This window comes from Felis catus, chromosome F1 (genome assembly GCF_018350175.1).
Source record: "Felis catus isolate Fca126 chromosome F1, F.catus_Fca126_mat1.0, whole genome shotgun sequence".
Classification (NCBI taxonomy): Eukaryota; Metazoa; Chordata; class Mammalia; order Carnivora; family Felidae; genus Felis; species Felis catus.
In genome coordinates, this window is record NC_058384.1 from 30,921,102 (window position 1) to 30,946,149 (window position 25,048).

General features: G+C 47.1%; 1 protein-coding gene across 7 annotated transcripts in view; it reads left to right on the forward strand.

Annotated features, from left to right (window-relative positions):
- PACC1 (proton activated chloride channel 1) overlaps positions 1-25,048 on the forward strand; it is a 45,967-nt gene that overhangs the window by 12,275 nt on the left and 8,644 nt on the right. For 5 of the 7 annotated variants that reach the window (XM_023248087.2, XM_045048839.1, XM_003999307.6 and 2 more), the window contains exons 2-4: positions 3,321-3,417; positions 20,960-21,169; positions 22,549-22,700. In XM_023248087.2, the coding sequence (XP_023103855.2) occupies positions 21,058-21,169; positions 22,549-22,700 (264 nt within the window). In that variant the 5' untranslated portion in view covers positions 3,321-3,417; positions 20,960-21,057. Of the gene's footprint in view, positions 1-2,820; positions 3,127-3,320; positions 3,418-20,959; positions 21,170-22,548; positions 22,701-25,048 lie in introns of all 7 variants that reach the window. The other 2 variants (XM_045048834.1, XM_045048836.1) reach the window with 2 other exon arrangements.

Here is a 25,048-nt window from a genome sequence, read left to right on the forward strand (position 1 = left end):
GCGGTCGTCCCCTCATTTGTAAGTTCAGTTACACATCTTCAGTCCTCAGGTTTGTGTTCTGTGTCTGCTCTGACCACCTGAGTGAGATGCTGTGTTACCATCTCTCCCTTTGGTGTCCCCTAGGCTGTGCAGATTTGCTTTGAGGCCCTGCCTTGATCCCAGAACATTCCTTTTTACGAACACCTGGTGCTGCCCTTGATCTACCCTGAACAGTCCAAATTTCTTAGCAAGCTTCGGAAGCGCTGCACAGCTCAGCATCCCTGACTTCTCATCTCACCTATCTGTGTTCTGATCACACTGGAAATTCACTCTTTAAAAATGTGCTCCCACTTTCCTGTCCCTATGCGCATTCTCACACCATTTCTTTTTCTTTAACTTCTCAGTCCCCATTGGTCAAAATCCCCTCCCTTATTCAAGGAGGGATCTTAAGTCCCTCATGTTCCATGGAGACTGACTTCCCAGATCAGTCTAGCATTCTGCCTGTCCTTCTCATATGTACTTCCTGCTGTTTTGATCAATACTGACCAATATTGATGTACATTCCTCTCTTTGTAAATGATACTGTGTGGATTATATAAATAATATAAAAGCAGATGGCTTAGCCCTCCATCTGAGTTGGAGGCAGATGAGATTTGCCTAAGGCTTGCTATTTTTTTAGTGTAGGACCTGGTCTGGAATCTGACTTTGGGACAAATTTCTATCTTTCTCCCCGCAATCTCCTTTATCCAAAGGAGCCAGATGGATTTTAACCTGTGTTGGGATTCTGTGGCCCCTAGATTCCATGCCCTAGCCTGTGAAGGAATCCAGAGGAATGAGTTGTGTCTTTCCTCTGAAAGCTTTCAGATTCACAGGGAGTAGAGCATAGTGCGTAAATACTGTTTTGAAGTTGGGGAGCCCATGTTCCTCTCCTGCTCTGCTTCTGGCCATTTGTCAAGTCACTTCTCTGAGCCTCAGTTTCTTCCTCTGCAAAGGAAGGTAATGATAGTTTCTATTTCACAGGGATGTGAGGGTTCAATGAGTTGGTATATGGAAGGTGCTTAGGTCAGTGCTTGGCAGGGAGGGACCTCTCAGTGGATGATAGTTCTTGTTCACAGGACGTGGGTGGCTCCTGCTTCTAGGGAGCTTTGGGGTCCTGATTTGTAGGACCGTGTCCCTCACCATCCATATGTAACCTGCAGTATCGCCTTTCCTAGTAGGGCTCCTGAAACGTTTATTAAAATGCAGACAGTTACTTGGCAAGGCCAAAGGTAAAGTCACTTTCTATTTGAGGGCACCCCCCAAGATGGAAGACACTGGAAGGACCCTTCCCTTTACCTTCTTCAGTGGCTCGTTTTGAAGTCCCTGTCTCTTGCCTTCTTTGGAAGGAGGCCTCCCGGAGGGTGGCCCAACTCTCTTGCCTGGGTCGTTCTGGGAGTGGACCTTTGAGTTAGGAGTCTAACTAGCTCTGAGTTGGGTTTCTTTGCTGAAGGGAGATTTTGGCTTTGGGGATGGGGCTGCAGGTAGTCCGGAAGGGAGCTGGGTTGGGAGCGTGTTGCCATCTGGGTTAGGCTGAACCTGGGTGAGGCTTGGATCAAAGAACTTTGGGCCTTCTCAGACTAACATCCTTCTTTCTCTTTGGCCAGCGAGGGCTCTGGTGATCTCTTGATATGTGTCCCCACTACCTGTATCTCATGGTTTCTTCTCCAGCCTCCCAGCCCTCTCCTACTTGTTGGTTTTCTTTTCTTGTGGGCTTGGAGGACTTTACACTGAAGATTTTACCTGATTCTAATGGGCAGGAGTGGAGGCATGAAAAAGGAGATGAAGGGCCATGGCTGGATTAGTTGGTAGATCATGTGATTTTCAATATCAGGCTTGTGAGTTCATGCTCCTCCTTGGGGATAGAGATCACTTGATCACTTAATAAAATTAGGGGCACCTGGGTGGCTCGGTTGGTTAGGTGTCCAACTTTGGCTTGGGTCATGATCTCACGGTTCACGGGTTTGAGCCCCGTGTTGGGCTGTGCACTGACAGTGTGGAGTCTGTTTGTGATTCTCTCTCTCCCTCTCTATCTCTGCCTCTCACCCCCCATCAGAAAAAATTTTTTAAAAGAGGGGAGGAGATGGAAGAACAGTAGATACATAAGAGTTTTATTTTAACCCAAGTTTCTTGGATATTTTAATTAAAACGTTTGAGACCTTAAGTGTTGACACTGTGAGCCTAAGAAAATATTTAGGAAAGCAATCCCTTTCCCTTCCCTCCCAATTCAACGTTAGGTCCTTTAAACTCTGGTCTTCATCTCTCTTCCCCTCCTCCTCAGTCCTATGAAGAATTGTTTGTTATTGTATCCTCTGCCTGCCCTTCTCGGTGGCTCATTTCCCCCATTTGACAGGTGAGAGCACTGATGAGGTGAGGTTGAAGCTGCCTGTTGTCAGGCTGCTGATCAATATCTGTTTCTGGGATGGACCACCTTCCCCATATTTTTCCTGCCATTCGCAGCCTGAGTCGGTGGACTTGAGCCAGTGTCCTGGAGAGCTCTGACACCAACTTCACTGTTTCCTTCTGTCAGCAGACTCTTAGCTGCGTTTCCTCCTCCTCTGGGAAGCCGTTAAGATCATCGGTTTTGGAACTAGACCAACTTGGATTTGACTTCTGGCTCTATGGCCAAGGAAAGTGTTGTGGTTGAATTGTGTCCCTCCAAAAAGATGTGTGGGGAGTGCTAACCCCTAGTACCTCAGAGAGTGTCCTTATTTGGAAATAGGGTCATTGCAGATGTAATTAGTGAAGATGAGGTCATACTGGAGTAGGGTGGGCCCTAATCCAATATGGTGTCCTTATAAGTAGCTGACCTTGTGGAGACAGCACAGAGATGCACTTCCCAGACTCTATATGAAGATGGAGGCAGAGCTTGGAGATGAGAGGCCTCGATAGGCCAAGGAACACCAAGGCTTGGCCATTACCAGAAGCTAGGAGACCATGGAAAAGATTCTTCCTCACAGCCCTCAGAAGGAACCAACCTTGCCAACACCTTGATTTCAGATTTCTAGTTTCCAGAACTGTGCGGGGATAAACTTCTGTTAATTCTTAAGCCACCCAGTTTGTGGTGCTTTGATACGGCAGCCCTAGGAAACGAACACGCAGGAAGTTAACGTGAGTTTTCTGAGCTTCAGTGTCCTAATCTGTAGAATTGGTATAACACCCCCACCATCATGTGATTGTGTGTGTGTGAGAGAGAAAGAGAGAGAGACAGTTAAGTGAGAGGAAGCTTCTGCTTTCTCATTCTAGTCCTCCTCAGCAAGGCTGATGTGGCTGACTGGTTTGCTCTCTTTGTCTCCCCCCTTTAGCTGAGTGAGGAGTTGGATCAGGTGGTTGAGAACTCAGAGCGGGCGGACGAGCAAGAAAAGGAGGCAGACGGAGTACAAGGTCCAGGAATCTTACCAGGTGAGTGGGTTCAGTACTGGGGGCAGAAGGGCTGGAGAACGGTGCTCTGCTATAGCTGGAGGCCCCAGTCCAGGCGCCTGGCCACCTGGGGACCTGCAGGAGAGGAGGAGCCCCTCTGCCCTGCACCCCAGTGTCAGGTCTCAGGTATTGCCCTAGTTCTAAAGCTATACATATTTAACCAGCCTTGGGACAGAGGAGGTGTCCAGGCCAGTATCCGCTCTTTTCTGTACTCTGGTTTGAGCCAGTTCCTGACGCCAGGACATTGGAGGTAATGGGTCTCTGCTCTTCTGTTTGTTTTTTCCTAGGAAGCCGTTAGTAGTTGAGCCTCTAATATCTGGGTCACTTCCCAGGGCCCTCAAGGAGAATATCTAATAGGCCTCACCTCCTGGACATCAGGCCTTGCCAGTATGGTCACCCAGCTGGGCAGGCAGGGTCCCATCAGTCAGGTGGCATCTTAAGGAGTCTTATGTTAGTTGATGTTGACCTCTTCTTCCTCCTGGGTACTCTCTGCACCCTTAGATGACGTAACTCCTTACTTCTCGGAGTGCTCCTTCCAACCGCCTTTATAGTCACCTTCCAGCTCTTGGGTGTTAAGTGTTTGTCAGAGGCCCCTTTTCTCTCTCTCTCTCTCTCTCTCTCTCTCTAGTGGGCGGTCTCACCCAGGCCCCGTCCCTGCTTCAGTTGCTTCTTGTTCACACGTGACCGCCATGTTTACACCTCTAGTGCAGAGGTTACCTATAAACTCCAGACTTACATATCCTGTATATCCAGATGCCCAGGTCATGGCTCTGCTTGGATGCCCCAAAGGTACCCTAAACCCCACATGTCCAAAATTGACCTCGTGACCTCCCCATTCCCGGTGTGGCCCTCTTCCAGTGCTTCCTGTTTTGGCGAATAGAATGTGTTACCCATCCAGTTGAATCGGAGAGTCATCCCCACCCCCCACCCCTGCTTTCCTTGCTTCCCCATTTTCTCTGCTCCTCAGCCATGCTGGCCTTCTTTTATTTGGGCCTCCCTCCCTTCCACCATCAGGCCTTTCTGTTATATCTCTGTTTGGAATTCTCTTCCCTCTGTCATCAAGTTAATGTTTAATCGTTCTTCCGATGAATGTTTAATGTCAATGCTTAATCGTTCTTCAGCTCACTTGTTTTCTACAAAGCCTCTGACCTCCTGGCTAGATCACTTCCACCCTCCAACCTGTCCCTTGCAGTCCACGCATCTCTCCCTCGTAGCTCTCCCTGATGGGGCAGTGTATTTGCTTGGCATTTGATGAACATCTCTTCTGCTAGCATGTAAGCTCCATGAAGGTGGAGACCAGTCCGTTCTGCTCCCTGCCTCAGACCTGTCCATGTGGTAAAGATTTGCTGAATGAGTGAATGGAACCCCAACCTGACTCTGCCCGCTTGGGTGGATTGAGGGAGGTGGGATTGTGCTCCTCTTGATCCCTTTAAGGGGAGAGGAATGACATAGGATATTCTGTGATTGTGCCTAATTATTTAAAAAAAAAAAGTTTTTTTAAAATATTATTTTCAAAAAACAGAGTGAGACAGAGAATGAGCGGGGGAGGGGCAGAGAGAGAGGGAGACACAGAATCCGAAGCAGGCTCCAGGCCCCAGGCTCCAGGCTCCGGGCTGTCAGCACAGAGCCCACTGTGGGGCTCGAACTCAAGAGTTGTGAGATCATGACCTCAGCTGAAGTCTGATGCTCAACCAACTGAGCCACCCAGGCGCCCCATAGGGAAGACTTTGTAGAAGGACGGAGGCTGGAAGAGTAGCTGTTTACTGACTGCTTCCTCTGGGCCGAGCTCTGTCATTCCCGTTGCCCCATTTAATTTTCATGACAGCCCTGTGAGGTAGGCATCCTGATTTTGATGGATGAGGACCTGAGCCCCAGGGGGTTAAGGAGAATATGGAAGGATCACTTGGCTGGTGAACAGGATCAAGCTCTGTCTGACCCCAGGCTTTCTGCTGCACCAGTGGTTTTTAAAAAGTATTTTAAGCATCCTTTTATTAAAGCTTATTGTGTAAGAGGTGGCAGCATGGCTGCCCCCACGCTGATTCTGGGCATTACGTCTGAAGTCCTGAAGCCCCAGGGAGAGAACAGTATATTTATATTTATTTGCATTAGCTCTGTATATGGGTTCCTATTGTTTCTGTAACAAATGACCACAGACTTAGTGGCTTAAAACAACAGATTTATTATCTTACAGTTCTGGAGGGCAGAAGTCCAAAATGGGTCTCGTTGTGCTGAAATTAAGATTTCAGCAGGACTGAATTCCTTTCTGGAAGCTCTAGGGGAAAATCCATCTCAGTGTCTTTTCCAGCTTCTAGGGGGTGCTCACATTTCTTGGCTCGTGGCCCTTTTTCCATCTTTGAAGCCACCGGTGGCCTGTTGAGTCTTTCTCCTATCTTCTCATTGTCACATAGACTTCTGCCCCCTCTTCCATGTTTACATGTAGTCGCAGGGCTCACCTAGATAACCCAGGAAAATCCCCTTGTTTTACAGTCAGGTGAACGGCAGCTTTAATCCCATCTGCTGCCTTAATTTCTCTTTGCTATTAACTTGACATTCATAGGTTCCGAGAATTAGGACTTGGACATGTTTGGCGGGCTGCTCTTCTGCCTGCTGCACCCTGTACTGCCCTCTTGCCCCCCGTCTGAAGAGGATAGATGGAGACGGCCGGAAGGAGAGGAGGGATGCCAGACTTGGAAAGACGAAGCTTTCTTTTGTGTTTCCATTTATAGATAAGTGCCAGCCAAACTAGGAAGTGGCCATGATGACCTTTGGCCTTAGCCTCTCTTTTGCCTCAGATTCCTGGGGCCTTACAGCCTAAGGTCAGTCAGAGCAGGAAACCAGACCTCAAGCAGAGCAAATTGGGATAGTTCCACAGACTGGCAAGAGCCTTCGTGCTTTCAGGGGAAACCCTTCTGGGCTCATCTCTGCTGTAGACCATAGAAGATGCAGACTCAGAAGTCTTAGTAGGGAGTTGGCCCGTATTTGGTGACCTGACACACAATTGGCAAAGCTCACTTCCTGCCTTTGAGTCCTATAATAGTAACATAAATAACCGTAACGATGGTGGCAGCCGTTTATTGGGTGCTTCCACGTACTAGGCCTGTGTAGGGCTTTCTGTGTATACTCACACACGTAGCCTTCATGGCCACTCGTGAGGGATATGGTTAGTCCTGGTTCCTAGATGAGGAACAGAGAGATCAAGTAATGTGCTCAGAGCTTATGAGTGGCAGGGCTGGGATTTGAACCCAGGGCTGTCTCCCAGCGTGTTCCCACTCTGGCTCAGTTTCTAGATGAGGTGCTTTTCTGCCCCAGAATCCTCCCCTTCCTCTACCAGAGTCACTCATGGGCTCCTTCACCTGTTATGCAATGTGCTAAAACTAAAAAAAGGGCAAATGAGGCAGGGCCTGTGTCCAGGAACTTGGGACATGTAGAGAGAGAAGGCAGGATACCCAAAGAAGAACTTCTCTCTCCTTCTCCAGAGCCTTCCCTGAACAACTTACTGAGGGCCTTTTCTCCCTGTTATGTGCTTTCCTAGCCCTCAGTATTTTCCTTTATAGAATGTAGCACAGTCTAAAGGGCACATTTGTTGAATATAATTCTTTAATCATTACTAACCCCTTAGGCACTCCCAGAACTTTTGTCTCCCCTCCCACTTCATTGTAACTGATGCTTAGCAGAGCGTCTGGCCCACTATGGGTGCTCAGTATTTATACGTTTGGAGGGGGGACATGGGGATTGGGAACAGGAATGTATCTCATGTGAGCAACTGGGATCAATGATAGAGGGTCAAGGAAATGGTAGAGACAGGTGCTTCAGAAATGAACGAAGGGGGGGCCGGTTAGTGAAGGGAGTGGGATTAACCTGAAGGAAGGGTGACTGGTAGGTGAAAGAGACGGGGCGGGCCAGGGAGGAGGGACGGGATGTGCAACCGTGTAGAGGTGGGGATAACACAGGACGTGTTGGAAACAGTGGGTTAGCATGGTACAGTTGGAGCGGAGGGTTGGTGAGAGAAGTAGGAGATGAGGTAGGAAGGACAGATTGGGTCAGATTATGGAGGGCTTTGAGTGTCAGGGTTTAGCCGTTAGGGAACAGGGAGCATTTAATGGGATTGGAGCAGAGCAGTAAGGGGGTGAAACGGGCATGCAGGGAGGAGCAGTGTGGCAGTGCCGTAGGGCTGGATTAGTGGAGGGAGGACCGTGCTGGGTCAGAGGCTGGCAGGGTGGGCCGCTTCGACGTGGGGGAGCGGGAGAAGGAAGAGTCAAAGGAGACTCTGAGGTTTGAAGCAGGGTGAGTGGGAGAATGTAGACGTGCAGTCCGGGGTGAGCGGCTGGAAGAGAAGGTGCTTCTCTGCCGCAGACATACGAAGCTTCAAGGGTGTGATGTCTGGGCGGAGAGGCCCAGAGGCGGAGCGAGATGACGACTGATGTGGCTAAAGTGCGAGCTTTGAGAAGGCCTGGGCCGCCTGTAGAGTGAGCTGTGGAGACTGAGCCTCGAGGGGTGGCCGCATTCGGGGACCAGAAGAGGAGGTGGAGCTGGAGCCCCACGGAGGCCTGGAGGTGGGGGCTGTTGGGCAGCAGAGGTTCCAGTTAAGCACCCAGACATTCAGGATTATATTCCCAGTTGTACTCTCTGAGATAAAGAGTTAACGGTCCATAATCCGAAAGCCTCGATCTGTTTCCTTTCTATGAAGGGAATTACAACCACTTATTCTTTTCTAAGGGAGAAATGAGACCAGACACGCTAACTGAATAAGCAGCTTACTATATCACTGTTGTAACAAAATTGAGGAAGACACTTGGCTGATTAGTCATTACAGTGCATTCTCCATGGAAACAACTGTGTATTAATAGAATTGAAAAAGATCAGCAACCAAAGAAAAAAATTAATTGGATCTCATCAAAATGAAAAACTTGGGTGCATTAAAGGATACTACCAAGAAAGTGAACAGCCCACAGGATGAGAGACCTGTTCAAATCATGATCTGAGGACTTGTATTTAGACCATATAAAAGAACTTTTATACTCCAGTAATAAAAGGGCAACCCAAGTAAGAATCTGAATAATGTTTCTGTAGTGCAGATGACTGATAAGCACATGAAAGGCTGCTCAACATCATGATCATCAGGGAAGGGCAAATCTAAACCACAGTGAGATTTGTATCATTGCGTCGCCTTCACATCTACAAGAATGGCTGTGGTCAATAAGATGTACAAGTTTTGGTGAAGATGTAGAGAAATTAGGACCCCCACAGATGGTTGGGGGGAACGTAAAATGGTGCAGCTACCGTGGAAAAGTCTGGCAGTTCCTAGAAGTTCAAATATAGAGAGTTACCATATGACCCAGCAATCCCATTCCTATGTACATACCCAAGAGAAATGAAAACTTACGTCTGCACAACAGCTTGTACATGAATGTTCATAGCAGCACGATTCATAATAGCCAGAAAGCGGAAGCCGCTCAAGGGTCCATCAATTGATGAGTGGATAAATAAATGATATATTCACCCAGCGGGGTATTACTTGGCGGTCAGAGGGAATGAAGAACTGTTGCATCTACATCATGGATGAATCTTGAAAATATGTTAGGTGGAAGAAGTCCGACACAAAAGCTTCTATGTTGTGGGATTCCATTTATGTGAACTGCCTAGAACGGGCAAATCCATCAAGACAGGAAGCCGATTATTGGTTGCCAGGGACTAGGAGGAAGGAGTGACTCCTAATGGGTATGGAGTTTGTTTTTAGGTAATGAAAATGTCCTGTAATTACGTAGTGGTGATGGTTGCACACCTTGTGAATGTAGTAAAAACCAATATATTCACTTATTTAAAAGGGTAAATTTTATGGTATGTAAATTATATTTCAAAAACCCCACGAAAACAACAAACCCATCGCATCACTAAAAAGGAAAAAAACCGAAAAGGATAGTTCATTCCTTCTTTGCATTCAGGATGCGTCTTAGCCCCTTGTTGTTTGCAAGGTAGAGTTTTGGAGGGGTAGAGTTTTGGAGGAATAAAGGTAGACCTTTATTCCTGTGAATAAAGGTCCCACTGTGTTTTCAGAAGTTGAATTACTCATCACACATCCCTTAATGGGCTGACTTCTATTCCGGGGCAAGTCTGGGTTTTTGAAGCAGTGTTGGTTGTCTTGGATTTTTCTTAGATTACCTTTCCTAAGAAAATCTTGTGCATTATTTCTGTCTTTCTACAGAATGTGTTTGTACAGGACACATTCATCATGAGTTTGCATTCATGTAAAGAATGTATACTTTTAAAACACATTCGGGGCGCCTGGGTGGCGCAGTCGGTTAAGCGTCCGACTTCAGCCAGGTCACGATCTCGTGGTCCCTGAGTTCGAGCCCCGCATCAGGCTTTGGGCTGATGGCTCGAAGCCTGGAGCCTGTTTCCGATTCTGTGTCTCCCTCTCTCTCTGCCCCTCCCCCGTTCATGCTCTGTCTCTCTCTGTCCCAAAAATAAATAAAAAAAACGTTGAAAAAAAAATTTTTTTTAAATAAATAAATAAATAAAACACATTCATCCAGCTTGCCACAAAAAAGCAGGTGTTTGGTTTTTCTGACTGCAGAGTACATGGGACATTTTGCCAAAATATCCAGCACCTGTTTTTTTAATGGCAAAATGTATTGGTGTCTTCTTTCAGAACTGGAGTGTCACTTATAGTATGTGTGGATGATAGTTTTACCGTTTTTTTTTAAAATTTTTTTAACGTTTATTTATTATTGAGAGACAGAGCATGAGCATGAGCATGGGAGGGGCAGAGAGAAGAGGAGACACAGAATCTGAAGCAGGCTCCAGGCTCTGAGCTGTCAGCACAGAGCCCAACGCGGAGCTCAAACCCACAGACGATGAGATCATGACCCGTGCCGAAATCGGACGCCCAACTGACTGAGCCACCCAGGTGCCCCTAGTTTTACAGTTTTTGTTTAACTCACGTGCCAATTTATGGATTAAGAAAAGGCCGGTAAACAAGTTCAGCTTGGCTTCTGTGAGCGAAACAGAGGGGACCCCATGAGAGTAATTTGTCCAAGTACCTCTGCCAGACAAATCCAGATGATGCAATTGTCATCTGACCTTTTTGTGCCTTAAGTCAGCTTTTTTAGAATTTTCAAGAAGATGCAAATTCCTCTCTTTCCCTAACCAAAGGTTTCATGAAGGCAGAACATTTCCAATCATCTATGTGTGGCTCATGATAGAGTGAATACCTGCCCACAAAGGCCCATTACTGTTCCTCTTCATTGCATGGTTTAGCCAGGCTGAAATATGCAGTTTACTTAAAAATGTCCCAAGCTTCTACTTGTCATGAAGTTATATTCTTCCAATCAGATCTTTTGTCGTTGTTAGGGACTGGATCCTTAAGCACTACCGTTCACTGTTGCGTAGGGAAAGAACATTGACGAGGAGTCGGGACCCCAGGGCTCTCATTCTGTGCCAGTCTTAGGCTCTCTGGGACCTGGATCACTGCGCAAATAAGGCTTTGGACCAGAAGGCCTTTTGGGTCCCTGCTAACTCTTAACAATTCTGTTCAGATGTTATGTACCCAATGGTCACTGCAGAGTTCCTTCAGTTTTGTCTTGTGATTTTTCCAAACCTCATTCAGATGTTGAAACCTGGTCCCTTGTTGCTACAGCAATTATGAGCCCCTTGTGACAGGGAATGTGTTTTTACCTGCCATGTTTTTGAGTGAACCTGTGGGGAGGTGCCTGGCTGGCTCAGTCGGAAGAGCGGGTCACTCTTGATCTTGGGGTTTTGAGTTCAAGCCCCATGTTACATGTAGAGATTACTTTAAAAAAATCTTGAAGCGAACCTGTGATCTTACATGGGCCATAGGAGGGGGGAGTGCCTTCCAGGCAGAACAGCTGTGGGGAGGTCCACTTGTACACGGACTACTGCACTTTGGGTCCTGTGACTCTGCAGACCGGCTACACGCGACTGATCAGGGATCAGCGCCCGAGGTAAGGGGAGCCACCTACAGGCTGGGTGTGAAGGAGAGCAGTGACCTGTGGTGTGTGTGACAGAGCACCCTATACAGGATGCAGGCTGGGAGAGGGACTTGGCCAGGACAGCGGAGCAGAGTCACAGAGAAACCCGGGGAGAAGGCGTATAGCAAAGCCACCAGGGAGCAGAAATGGACACTGTCCCTAATAACAATAAGAAGCAGTAGCAGTAGGATCAGAGACAAAAGTTGAAAAAGAGACTTGCTTTAATTCCTCTTGGAGAGGTAGAGCTGCCGCCTTCCGTGTGGCTCGTGCTCAGCCGCGGGCGGGCTTCCTTGGGGGTTCCTGGCTCCTGGTTCCTCACTTCTCTTTGTAGCTGTGAATGTCCATTGCCTCCCATGACCTGCTCTTTACTGTCTGAAGGAACCTCATAGACACTTCTGGGAACTCGCACATCTGCGTAATGTAGAGACGTTGTAAAGTATCTTGCCATGAATAGTAAGATGTATCAGTTGGTTTACAGTTTTACAGGCCTCAAATGCACTGCTGTTCTCCCACGGACGGAAGGTAGCTAGTTGGCCCTGTGAGACGTAGCTCATCTATTATTTGCGTCATTCGGTCATTTCATAGGCATGCAAACATCACGTGCCTACTGTGTGAAAGATACTGTTTCATGCCTTACCTCCATGTTATTTCTGGCATATTTTTTTCTAGTTTATCATTGTAAGAGATTGTAGTGCCTTGCCTTCATTTTTGCTGTTTTTATTGAAGGCTTTTTTTTTTTTATGAATGTAATTGTCAAATTGGCTTACGTACAACACCCAGTGCTCATCCCACAAGTGCCCTCCTCAGTGCCCATCACCCATTTTTCCTCTCCCCCACCCCCCCAAAAGGCTTTGTGTTTTGAAAAGTAGAGGGTACGTTCCATTTCTCTAGTAACGTTAATTCATTAAGCAGGCAATCTGTAATGCATTTTGCAACATCCTCTCCTTTCTTTTAAATATCCAGTAAAATTGAAGTGATCATTTCCTTTTCACATGAAGAAAGTGAGGCTTAGGAGCAGTAAGTAACTTGCCCTGGGTCTCAGAGTAGTCATAGGAGAGCTGGCCGCCCAAACCTCTCTGACTTAAAGCTCATGCTCTTAACCACTAGGCTGGACATCCGGACTTTCAGTTCAGAAAATCAATGAATAATGAACACCAAATTAACTCCATCAAAATTCTCCCAGTGCTTTGGGCACAAGGCTAGATGACCTCCTCCACGAAGCCTTTTGCTCATGCCTGTCCTTCTCCTCACACCCATACATCACCCCAACAAAGGAAATCTCACCATTTACATCCTCTCGTGCTTCTGAGTCCTGTAGCACTTGTAGCACAACCATTAGTCCTCCTCTCTCGGGGTCTCCCTGAAGCGCCTAGCACCAAGTCTTGTGCACAGAGTTGATGCTTGATGTGTGTTTGTAGAAGTGTAGAATGGATGGCTTATTTTCCTCTCACCTAAGACCCTTTGATAGCTCTGTGCTGATCCTGCTTTTGTGCTTTTAAATAAAAAGAAAGTGAAATAATCATGAGCAAATACTCTTATATCTTTGGATTTGAAGTCCATTTTTTGTAGGGAGTGTGTTGTGGGTCTTGTTTTGAATCCAGATTGAAAGGTCTAATCTGCCTTTTAATTGGAATGTTTAGTCCATTGACATTTTTTAAGTTGAAGTATAGTTGACCTAGTTATAGACTAATATAACTGTATTAGTTCCAGGTGCACAACGTCGTGGTCCAACGGTTCTACACACTATGCAGGACTCACCACAATAAATTGCCATTTGTCACCATACAAAGTTACTACAGAGCTACTGACTGTATTCTCTATGCTATACTTTTCATCCCCATAACTCCCTTTATACCTGGAAGTTCTTACCGTATTACTATTTTTTTAATTTAAAATGTGTTTATTGGGATGGTTTTCCACTCATTTGGATTCAGATTGCTTTCGGTGCTGCTTCCGTCTGAAGAAGCACCCTCTGTAAGCTTTGCCTTTCTTCCTTGTAGGTTGGCAGAGGACAGCCAACACAGAACACTACTGTTTTGTGCGTGGCCAAAGATGGTGGTGATTTTGCAGCACTGGACGTTTCACTGCTTCTTACGCTTCCTCCGTTCTTGCAGGAAGGGATTGAGGAGGTCCTTTGCGAGGGGCATGTTCTTGAGGGGAGGTTGTCACCGCCGAGAAAGCTTGAAGTTTGCATCTCTTCGTTCCTTTCACCTATTTCGCCCGTCACCTCCACTCTCCTCCCCTCTGGCAACCTCTCATTTGTTCTCTGTTTCTATTTGTTTTGTTTTTTAGTTTCTAAATATAAGTGAAATCACATAGTATTTGTCTTTTTCCGTGTGACTTATTTCACTTAGCGTGATACCCTCTGGGTCCATCCATGTGGTTGTGAATGGCAAGATTTCATTCCTTTTTTTATGGTTGAGTTATATTCCACATCTTCTTTTCCATCCATTGCTGAGCACTTGGGTAGCTTCCATATCTTGGCTATTGTAAGTAATGCTGCAGTAAACATAGGAGTGCATGTCTCTTTTTGAATCAGTGTTTTTGTTTTCTTTGAGTGAATACCCAGTAGTGGAATGCGATTTCTATTTTTAATTTTTTGAGGAACCTCCATACTGTTTTCCACAGTGGCTGCACCAACTTACTCTCCTGTCAACAGTTCATTAGAGTTCCCTTTTCTCCACATCTTTGCCAACACTTATTTCTTGTGTTGTTAGTTTTTTTAAGTTTATGTGCTTATTTTTGAGAGAGAGAGACAGCACAAGCACATGAGTGGGGGAGGGGAATAGAGGGGGAGAGACAGAATCCCAAGCAAGCTCTGTGCTGTCAGCACAGAGTCCAGCGTGGGGCTTGAACCCATGAATGGTAAGATCGTGCCCTTAGCCGAGACCAAGAGTCAGATACTCAACCGACTGAGCACCCCGTTGTGTATTTGGTACCAGCCATTCTGACGGGGGTGAGGGAATATTGCATTGTGGGTTTGATTGGCATTCCCTGATGATTAGTGACATTGAGCATCTTTTCATATGTCTGTTGGCCATCTGGGTATCTTCTTTAGAAAAATGTCTGTGCACATCCTTTGCCATTTTTTGATAAGATTTTTTGAGGGTGTTGTAGGAGTTCTTTATATATTTTGGATTTTAACCCGTTATTGGATATATCATTTGCAAGTGTCTCCTCCCATTTAGTAGGTTGCCTTTTTGTTTTGTTCATGGTTTCCCTTGCTGTGCGAAGTCTTTTTAGTTTGATGTAATCCCAATAGTTTGTTTTTGCTTTTGTTTCCCTTGCATGAGGAGATAGATCCAGAAAAATGTTGCTAAAGCCAGTGTCCAAGAGATTACAGAGTATGTTTTCCTTTAGGAGTTTTATGGTTTCCAGTCTTACATTTAGGTCTTTATACCATGTTCAGTGTACTTTTGTGCATGATGTACGGTGTATGGTGTCAGCAGGTGGTCTGCTTTTATTTTTTTGCATGTAGCTGTCCAGTTTTCTCAACACTATTAAATGAAGAAACTGTCTTCTCCCCATTGTATGTTCTTGCCTCCTTTGTCTTAGATTAATTGATCATAAGTAAGCATGGGTTTATTTCTGGACTACCTATTCTGTTCTGTTGACTTACGTGTGGCAGTACCATACTGTTTTGAATACGGTAGTTTTATAGTATAGCTTGAAATCTGGGATTGTGATACCTCCAGCTTTTTCCTTTCTCAAGATTGCTTTTGCTGTTCACAGTCTTTCTTGGTTCCTTACAGATTTTAGTATTACTTGTTCTAGCTCTGTGAAAAATACTGTTAGTATTTTGAAAGGGGTTGCATTGGATCTGTAGATTGCTTCGGGTAGTGTAGACGTCTTAACAAGATTAATTCTTCCAATCCATGAGTGTGGTATCTTTTCATTTTCTTGTGTCATCTTCAGTTTCTTTTAACAGTGTCTTGTAGTTTTCAGAGTAAAAGTCTTTCACTTTCTTGGTTAAATTTATTCCTAGGTACTTTATTCTTTTTGATGCAATCATAAATAGAATTGTTTTCTTAATTTCACTTTCTGCTACCTTGTTATCAGTGTATAGAAGTGCAACACATTTCTATATGTTAACTTTGTATCCTACAACTTTACCAAATTCATTCGTTAGTTCTAATTGTTTCAGTGGAGTCTTTAGGGTTTTCTATATATAGTATGTCATTTGCAAATAGTGCCAGTTTCACTTCTTCCTTACCAATTTGGATGCTTTTTATTTCTTGTCTGATTGCTGTGGCTAGGACTTCCAGTTCCATATTGACTAAAAATGGCAAAAAAGGACATCTTGTCTTGTTCCTTAACTTAGGGGAAAGTCTTTCTGTTTTTCCGCCATTGAGTATGATATTAGTTGTAGGTTTGTCATACATCGCGTCTGTTATGTTGAGGTTTGAACATATACTAAAAGCACTGAATTTTTACTCCCCCCATTTTTATGTATATGATGTCATAGTTTACATCTCTCTATTTTGTGAATCCCTTCACGAATGCTTTAAATATGATTGATTTTACTACCTTTTTTTTTTTTTTTTGAGAGAGAGAGAGAGAGGGTGACTGTGTGTGCACCAGCAGGGGAGGGGTAGAGAGAGGGAGAGACAGACAGAATCCCAAGCAGGCTCTGCGGTGTCAGCTCAGAGCTGGACGTGGAGCTCGAACTCAAACTGTGAGATCGTGACCTGAGCCAAGATCAAGAGTCAGAGGCTTAACCAAGCCATGCAGGCACCCCCTACTTTTGGCTTTTAACCTTTATACTAGCTTTATAAGTGATTGATCTACTTACCTTTACTCTGTGTTTGCTTTCACCCATGAAATTTTTTCCTTTGATGATTTTCTTCTAGTTAATGTTCTTTTCTTTTTCTGCTTAAAGAAGTCCCTTTAATGGCCAGTTTAGTGATGAACTCCTCTAACTTTTGTTTGTCTGGGAAACTCTCTCTGAATAACCTTGCTGGGTAGAGTATTCTTGGTTGTAGGTTTTGGCACTTTTAATATGTTATGCCACTCCCTTTTGGTCTGCAGTGTTTCTGCTGTAAAATCAGCTGCTAGTCTAATGGACTTTCCCTTGTTCGTAACTGTTTGCTTTTTTCTTGCTGTTTTTAAGATTCTGCCTTTATCTTTAATTTTTGATATTTTAATTATTACGTCTTGGTGTGGATCTCCTGGGTTCATCTTCTTTGGGGCTCTTTGGATATCTCTTTCTTTCCCTATGTTAAAGAACGTTTTAGCTATTATATCTTCAAATAAGTTTTCTGCCCCTTTTTCTCTCTTCTTCTGGGACGCCTATAATGCAAATGTTAGTACACTTGATGTTGTCTCAGAGACCCCATAATCTACCCTCATTTTTTAAAATTCTTTTTTCTTTTTGCTGTTCAATAGATACTTTCCATTATCCTGTCTTTCAGATTGCTGATCTGTTCTGCATCTGCTAATCTACTGTTGACTTCTTCTCCTGTATTTTTCATTTCAGTTATATTCTTTAACTCGGGTTCTTTTTTATACTTTCTGTCTCTTTGTTGAAGTTCTGAGTTCATATTCTTCTCTCAAGTCTGGTGAGCATCTTTATGACTGTTATCAGATAGATTGCTTATCTCTGTTGTGTTTAGTTCTTTTTCTGAAGTTTTGTCTCATTCTTTTGTTTGGAGCATGTTTGTCTCCTCATTTTGTCTGACGTTCTGTGTTTGTTTTTATGAAGTAGGTGAAACAGCCACCTCTGCCTGGTGTAGGAACGTCCCTGCATAGACTGTGTGCCTGGCAGCTTTGGCTAGCTGACTGGAGCATTAGTGGGTGCCAGCTAGGGGTCCCGGGGTGTTCTCTGCAGGGAGCACCCTGGCAGGAAAAACTGAAGCTGGTACAGATGAGGGTGGGATGGGCATCTGGGGCCACCTTGGTAGGTCAGCTGGCACTTGGGTGGGTGGGTTGTGGGGGAACACCTTGGGAATATGGCTAGAGCTGGTGTGGGCTAGGGTCCCAGAGCCCACTGAGGCAGTAGGCCAGCTAGAGCGTCTAGCCTCTGTTCCCATCTGTGCTACCAACGTGGAGGGGCTCACCAGCACTTCTGACCCCAGAGAGAATTCTAGCAATCCCCCACTATTTGTCAGACACTCGGGAGTTAGTGAATGGGTTTCCTTCACCTTTAATCTCGTTACCTTTTAAACCATAGCTTTTTTTCTGTGTGCCAGGGCAGGTGAATCTGCACAGGAGTCCCTCAGTGCAATCCCTTTCTGCTACAGTCCACAGTGTCAGAGGTGGGGTGCCTGTTGTCACTATGTTTCCATCTCTTTTGCCATTCTTTACGTGGTCCCTTTATCTCTTGTTGTGCAGAAGCTGTTTGATCAGGCACCAGTTCTTCAGGAGGATTTGCTTTCTGTGTAGGTGTAGAATTGGTGTGACCATGGGAGGATTTGAGTTGAGTGTCTTCCTGTGTTGCCATCTTGGACTCTCCCCTAGTCTGCTCACATTTAGTGTAATTATTGATATGGTTGGATTTGGTTCTACCTTTCTGCTGTTTTCTGTTTGTCTCATGTAGTTTTTATTTTCCCATTCTCTCCTGCAAGTTATAAACCTTATGATATTGTTTGCTTTAGTCTTACATTTTAAAAATCTAGAAATAGCTTTTTATATTTACCTACCGGTTTCACATTTCAGTGATCTTTGTTCCTTCCTGTACATTTGAAAATTATCATCTGGTGTTATTTCCCTTTAACTTTCAGAATTTCTTCCTCATGCATTGAGGTGTGGTCTGTTGGTGATGAATTCTCTTAGCTTTATGTTTGAAAATATCTTTATTTCACCTTCATTTTTGAAAGTTAGTTTTGCTGGAATTTAATTCAAGATTGATAGAATTTTTTTATTTCAGCACTTTAAAGAAGTGTCTTTTGGTGTCTATTATTTCTTTTTTTATATTAATTTTTTTGGGGGGATCTATTATTTCTGATCAAAAGTTACCTATCACTAGATATAAATCCTGTATGTGATATGTTTTTTTTTTTTTCTGGCTGCCTTCAAGATTTTTTTCTCTTATCTTTGCATTTGCAGTTTGACTATGATTTGCCTAGGAGTGGGTTCTTATTATTCTGCTTTGCATTATTGAGCTTCCAGGGTCTGCAAATTGATGTGTTTTTTCTCTAGTTTGGGGAAGTTTGGGCCATTATTTTTTCAAATATTCTTTGTGATCTATTGTCTCTTTTCAGTTACATATGGTTAGACTATTGGATATTGTCCCACAGTTATCTAGGTAGGTAGGTTCTGTTTATTTTTTTCTTCTCCCCCACCCCCAACTGGTTAATTTCTTTTTATTTAACTTCAGCTACACTGACTTTTTATTTATTTACTTACTTTGCCTTCCTTCGCTATTAAAAAAGTGCAGTGAATTTTTCATTTCATTTACTTTTCTTTCCAGCTTTAGAGTTTCCATTTGGTTCTTCTTTATAGTTTCTATTTTTCTGTTTCCCCGTAGTTTCTTTTTCTCCTATTTCCCCTTTGTCCATTCCTTATCTATATATTTTCCTTTAGCTCCTCCACATGCTGTAAAGTTCCTGTCTGCTGATTGCAACATCAGGTCATCTTGGCTTTGGTTTCTATAGACTGCTTTTTCCTTTGAGCGTGGGACACATTTTCTTGTTTCTTCACATGTCTAGTGATTTTTGATTCAACACTAGACATTGTAATGGTGCGTTATAGAGGTTATAGATTATGCTACAGTCCTCCTGAAGGATTTTTGTGTTAGCAGGTAGTTAATGTGAGGAGACTCAAGTTCCAAATTAGCAGTGGCTGAAATCTCCATTCAGTTCTTTTAGTTTTGCAGCTGCTGCTTTTTATCTTGGCCACTCTCTTCCCTGCCCCCCCCCCCCCCACAATGTCTCCAGCCAAGAATTTGAACAGATTTTATTTGCAGATTTGGGTGTTTGCCAGCCCTGAACCCTGTCTATGGCCACCCTGAACCATACCTCATAGAGGTTGGTGAGTGCTCTTGGGCAAAACATGCAAATTATTAAATCTAACCAAGTGCAGTTTCTTTCCTTCAAAGGCCGACTCTTCTAGTTTCTGCCTGCTTTTGCCTTCACATAATTTTTAAGTATTTTGTCCACATTTTGTAATTGTATATAGAAGGGTGATGTGACTAAGCTATTTTGTCACAGTTGGGAGCCAGAAGCCAAGCACATACCCTTTAAGACTTGCATTCATACTCCTCCTCAGCCTTGGGCTGATCCACTGTGGAGGGAACAGGGCTTTTTCCTCAGGGAGCGACAGTTTCAGACAAGGGATAGAGAGGGCACAGAGCACCATGGGAGTGTCTCAGTCAGCTTGGGGGTGCCATACCAAAGTACCCCAGGTGGGGTTGTTTAAAACAACAGAAATTTTTTTCTCAGCTCTAGACTGGAAATCAAAGATCAAAGAGTTGGCAAGTTTGGCTTCTCTTTAGGCCCCCTGCCTTGGCTTTCACATGGCCACCTTCTCCCTGTGCCCTCATGTGGCTTTTTCTCTGTGTGTCTACATCCCTGGTGTCTCCTCCTGTCTTATAGGACACTAGTCTTGTTGGGTCAGGACCCATTATTATGCCCTCATTTAACCTTCATTACCTCCTTAAATTCCCCATTTCCAAGTACAGTCACACTGGGGATTAGGGCTTCAGTGTAAATTTGTCGGGGGGAGGGGTACACATAACTTAGTCCATAGCGGAGCAAAATCAAGCCTGGGCATGGTCTGAGAGCAGGCAGGAGAGACAGAGCTGTGTTGGATGGAAGGAATCAGAATACCTTTAATCAGTCATTAAGTCATTCACCATATAAATGCGGAATGCTGCTGTGTTCCAGGCACGTAGTGAAGGGCTAATGGTTCACTATGGATGGACACGACTGGCCCTGGCCCTGTTCTCCGGAGCTCACAGCCGAGGAGGATAAAAAGACGTGTAGACAGACTGTGATATTGCAGTGACGATAGAGGACGTACAGGGTGCCTTGGGAGAGTTGAGGAAGGGGTCCTCAAATAAAGCTATGGGTCAGGGAAGGCTTCCTTGAGAAAATGCCTTTCTAAACTGAAACGTGAAGTATGAGTCAGGAATCAGCTGTGGAAGAAAAGTGCTCCAGGCCAGGCACAGGGATTGGCAAATGTGAGGGGCCTTAGTGTTGGGGGGGGGGGTCTGCATGCTGGACAAACAGAAAGTCATTTAGCACAGCTGGAGCTGGGGACCCTGTGGGAGCCTGGTGGTCAGGGATAAGCCCAGAAAAGTAGGTTGGGGCCAGCTTCCTTGTTGATTCTTAACTTTGTCCCTCCAGATGGGAGATTCTTAAAGAGAATAGCTGGGTCTCCTTCCTCTTGGGGTCCTCTTTCTGGCACAGGAAGTGCATGGTGAATGTCAATAGGTGCCACGTGTTATGATTTAGGGGGAGGAGGCTGAGGTGGGGAGGCTGGGTGTGTGGGTGACCTTGCCTCCTTGGTAAAGCAGGTCAGGGGCCTGGAGATTGCCAGCTGCCTCTGACCTCACCTGCCCCAGGGCTCTGGGTCTCATGTGTGGTGGTGTTTTTCAGCCCTGGACAGCGAGTCTGCCTCTAGCAGCATCCGCTTCAGCAAGGCCTGCCTGAAGAACGTCTTCTCGGTCCTGCTCATCTTCATCTACCTGCTGCTCATGGCAGTGGCTGTGTTCCTGGTCTACCAGACCATCACAGACTTCCGCGAGAAACTCAAGCACCCTGTCATGTCGGTGTCTTACAAGGAGGTGGATCGCTATGACGCCCCAGGTAGAGCCTGTCCCGGAGGGGCATCAGGGCCCAGGTCTGGGGCATTGGCTTCCAAATGAGGCACCGTTGCACTCCCACACCGGGCTGGGCACCGCGGGTAGGCAGAGGAGCCGAGCACAGTCAAGGTGAAGAGTACACACCCAGAGAGCTGCTGTCAGTACCCAGAGGAGCGTGTCGTGTGCCAGCGAGAGGGGTGCACGGAGCCTGGAGTGGTCACTGCGTAACTGGGGTGGGCACGGAATGCTTTGCACGGAGATAGGATTTGAGCTGGGCTTTGATAGACAAGAAGAGAGTTTTTCTGGAAGGGGGATTAGCAGGAGCAAAAGTAAGTGTAGGGAGGCAGAGGGCTCCTCTGGAGAGGATGTGTATAGCCTGGCTGGAGCCGGAGGCCAGTGATGAGGGGCAGGGGAGGTAAAGCCATTTGGAAGTGGTTAGGGCCCTGCCTGGGGAGGGGGCTCACTGCTGTTCCTGTTCCGGTGGGAGGCTGGGGCCTGAGGAGGCCGTCGTCTCTGCTGTAGAAGGTAGTGTCTCCTTCAGGGCAAGCAGGGCTGGCTCTGGGTTCTGGAATCGTGGGAGTGAACCGGGAAGCGTGAGCCCCGTGGCCTCGGCTGTGCCCCGCTGGTGTGCGCACCTGCTGTGCTCGCAGGATGCCAGAGTCCCCCTCTGGATGGCCTGCCCACAGGGCACAGCCAGTCTCTGGTGCCTTCCACCTGGGCTTCTTGGAAGTGTGCTGCTTGTAGCTTCTTCACCCATCTTTGCCTGTCTCGTGTTCGTCCCTCTTTGTGTGTCTGTTTTGGTCCCTGTATCTGTGGGCTGTACTTTCTGTTGCTGATCTCTGGGTCTCTCTGAGCTCTGCCGGGGTCTGGTGCCACATGCTGCTCTTATGCTGCTCTGTTTTGTCTCCGTCCGTGGAGCCCCACGGTGAGGTGCTGGGGTTGGGGCGGGGGAGGGACCTTTGGGGTGTGAGTTGCACACCTGGAGGCCCCAGCCGGAGCAGGAGGTGAGAGGCACGGTGACAGGTGGGGAGTCCCGCAGCCGAGCCGAGGGCCTTGCAGTGAATCCGCCTGCGGATGGCGGCGCTGCTGGGCCCGGCTGCGGAGCCCCCGCGGGGTGTGCCGAGCAGGGCAGGGAAGTAGGGTGGGTTTCGGTGCAGGTGCCAGGGAGGCTGTGCCCCAGGCCAGGAGAGGGGCTTTCTGAGGGCAGCAGCCGTGGCTCTCCACCCTCCATAACCCTCTTCTTCTCCCTCCTCTGCCGTCACCCAGAGAGTCTTGAACTTGGGTTGTTGGTGGGTGTGAAAAACTGTGTGTGATGTGACTGTAGGGATACGGTGGGGGACCGTGACTTCTGACACTCCCATTTTCCTGTTCGTGCTCCCCTAGGTATTGCTCTGTACCCTGGTCAGGCCCAGTTGCTCAGCTGTAAGCACCACTACGAGGTCATCCCACCCCTGAGGAGCCCTGGCCAGCCTGGGGACATGAACTGCACCACCCAGAGGATCAACTACACAGACCCTTTCTCCAACCAGACCCTGGTAACTCCTGTCTCCCCACACCAGGCCTGGGCAGCGCACGCTGTCCACCCCGCACCCCGCAGCCCCCGGTCTTCTTCCTGCCACGAGTCTACTCACACTCCCCTTGTGCAGGCCCTTGGCCCCCAGCGACCACGAGGCTGTCCCAAATCGGGTCATGGCCATGGCTGGCTGGCTGCATCAGGAGGGCTGTGAGGGCGTCAGCATTCTCTGATCCTCAGGGATTCCTGATGGTGCGATCAGATCCTCTCCTTGCTGGAAGGATGCAGGGCGAAGCTGGTGGGACGTAGTCAAGTGAGTGCCATTACCTGACTGCCCAACACAACTGCCAGGGTGCATTTTGAAAATAAAGATTCCTAGGTTCCACGTGGGGCCAGTCACTCCTAGGGACAGGGCCTGGGAATCCATGTTTTGAAATAAATATGTAAAGAAGCTGGTCTGGGAGCAAGGACCCCAGCACTGGCATCACTCACAGCTCAGCCCAGCAGGGTTGGGGGGAAGGTGAGGGTCAGTGGCATCTGCACAGGGTGTCGAAGGCAGGGAAGGAATTTTACGTTTATGTACATCTTTTTGCATCCCATATCCTCGTTTCGGAAAGGATTGAATGGGACCGAGTAAAAGCTTTCTAGATCAAAGTGAGGAAGGAAGGGTTTTCAAGGTAGAGGAAATAGCAGGTTGCATTTGTGTCTGCACTGTTACAGTAGTTGGGTGTGTGTGGAGGGTCAGGTGCCCCCGGGAGCGGCGAGCGGCGGGAGGCGAAGCTGCGGATAGAAGTAGTGGGCAGGTGAGGAGAGAGTGAGTGGTCTGCCCTGGAGCCTGACTTGCCCCCCTGGGTCTAAGGTAGAAGAGTCACACTGAGGTGGTTCTGATGACCTTTGTTCCAGGCCTCCTCCTGAGATCCTGCTCAAATGGTTCCCTCGCCTGCAAAAACTGGAACAAAATAAAGTATCCATAAAAGTCCCACAAACCCAGGAGGGGTATCACCAGTGGACTAGGCGTTTTGAGCCGGTGTAAAATAGAAGTTGGGTCAGGTGGGTGGAGCAAACAAACCAGAGAAAGGCCGTGCCCTACAGCGGGCGCAGGAGAGGCTTCAGGAGAGGTGAAAGCCTTCCTTCTGGCTCCCAGCTCCCGAGTCAGCTCGCCCAAAGGGCAGGGCAGCGGTCAGGACAGTCATCACGGGACAGTCATCATGGGACCAGGCGGCTGCTCTCCTACCCTCCCAGGGTGCGCAGAGCTGCTGGGGACGGCGTTTCCTTCCGTGTACGAGGCCCAGGGGCCATTCCTGTGTACGCAAGCTCTGGGGAGGTTCCCTGCTTGGGCACTGGGGCAGCAGAGAGAAACGGAGCAGAACTGGTGACTGGGCCTCCACGGTGCAGGGAAGGGGACAAGTACTGGGAAGGAATCTTCACACAAGAGACACGCCAAGTACCTGGCCTGGCATTGCCTGCCTGCTGCCACGGAGCGTCAGCCCCAGGCAGGGGCGCCGTGGGAGAACCGGTGAGGACAGCCACACCCCAGCCCTAAGCTAGTCACCCTGGTCCTTCTCTCGGCAGTGGGAATGGACAGCGAAGGCTCGCTAGACATTTACGGGAAACCGACAGCCTAGGAGAGGACCAAGAGGAATAAAAGAGAATGGACTCCAGAACAGGGCAATGGATGCTAATTTAAAGGAAAGGGAGAATAATTTGTAAACATTTTAAGGAAGAGCTGGATGTGCCGTAGAAACACCACGCGGCTTCCCGGCCGCTTCTTGCTGGCCGCTCTGGGAAACATACCAGTCGGAGGGCCGGGCAGTGCACATGCGGGTCTGTGGGTGTCCTTCCTGTCGGTGCCCCCTGAGCGGACACTTCCCAGGAGCCTGTTGCCTTCATTCCCAAACCTGTGTGTGCTGCTTGTGCTTACTGCGGTAATTATGTAATTTAAATATCATAAACATCCATGAAATAAGAGCACAAAAGTTATTTTTTAATATATATAATTATTTTCAGTTTATTCATTTCTTTTGAGAGAGAGTGCACGTGGGGAGGTAGGGACAGGGAGAGAAGGAGAGAGGGAATCGCAAGCAGGCTCCACGCTGTCCAGCCTCAGAGTCCAGTGCAGGGCTCGAACTCAGGAACCGTGAGATCATGACCTGAGCTGAAACCGAGAATCCTGGCTTAACTGACTGAGCCAGTCAGGCGCCCCAGGGAGAGTTGTTTGTATGGAAACTGCAGTGAAGGCAGTTACTGCGGCCAGCTCTGGGTGAAGGTCAGTATTCTCCAGCAGTTCTAGATGTGGTTCCTTTGGAGAGGAGTTCTGCCCTCAGGCCCCACAGTGGCAGAGGAGGAGGGATGGGGGAGCGCAGGGGAGGG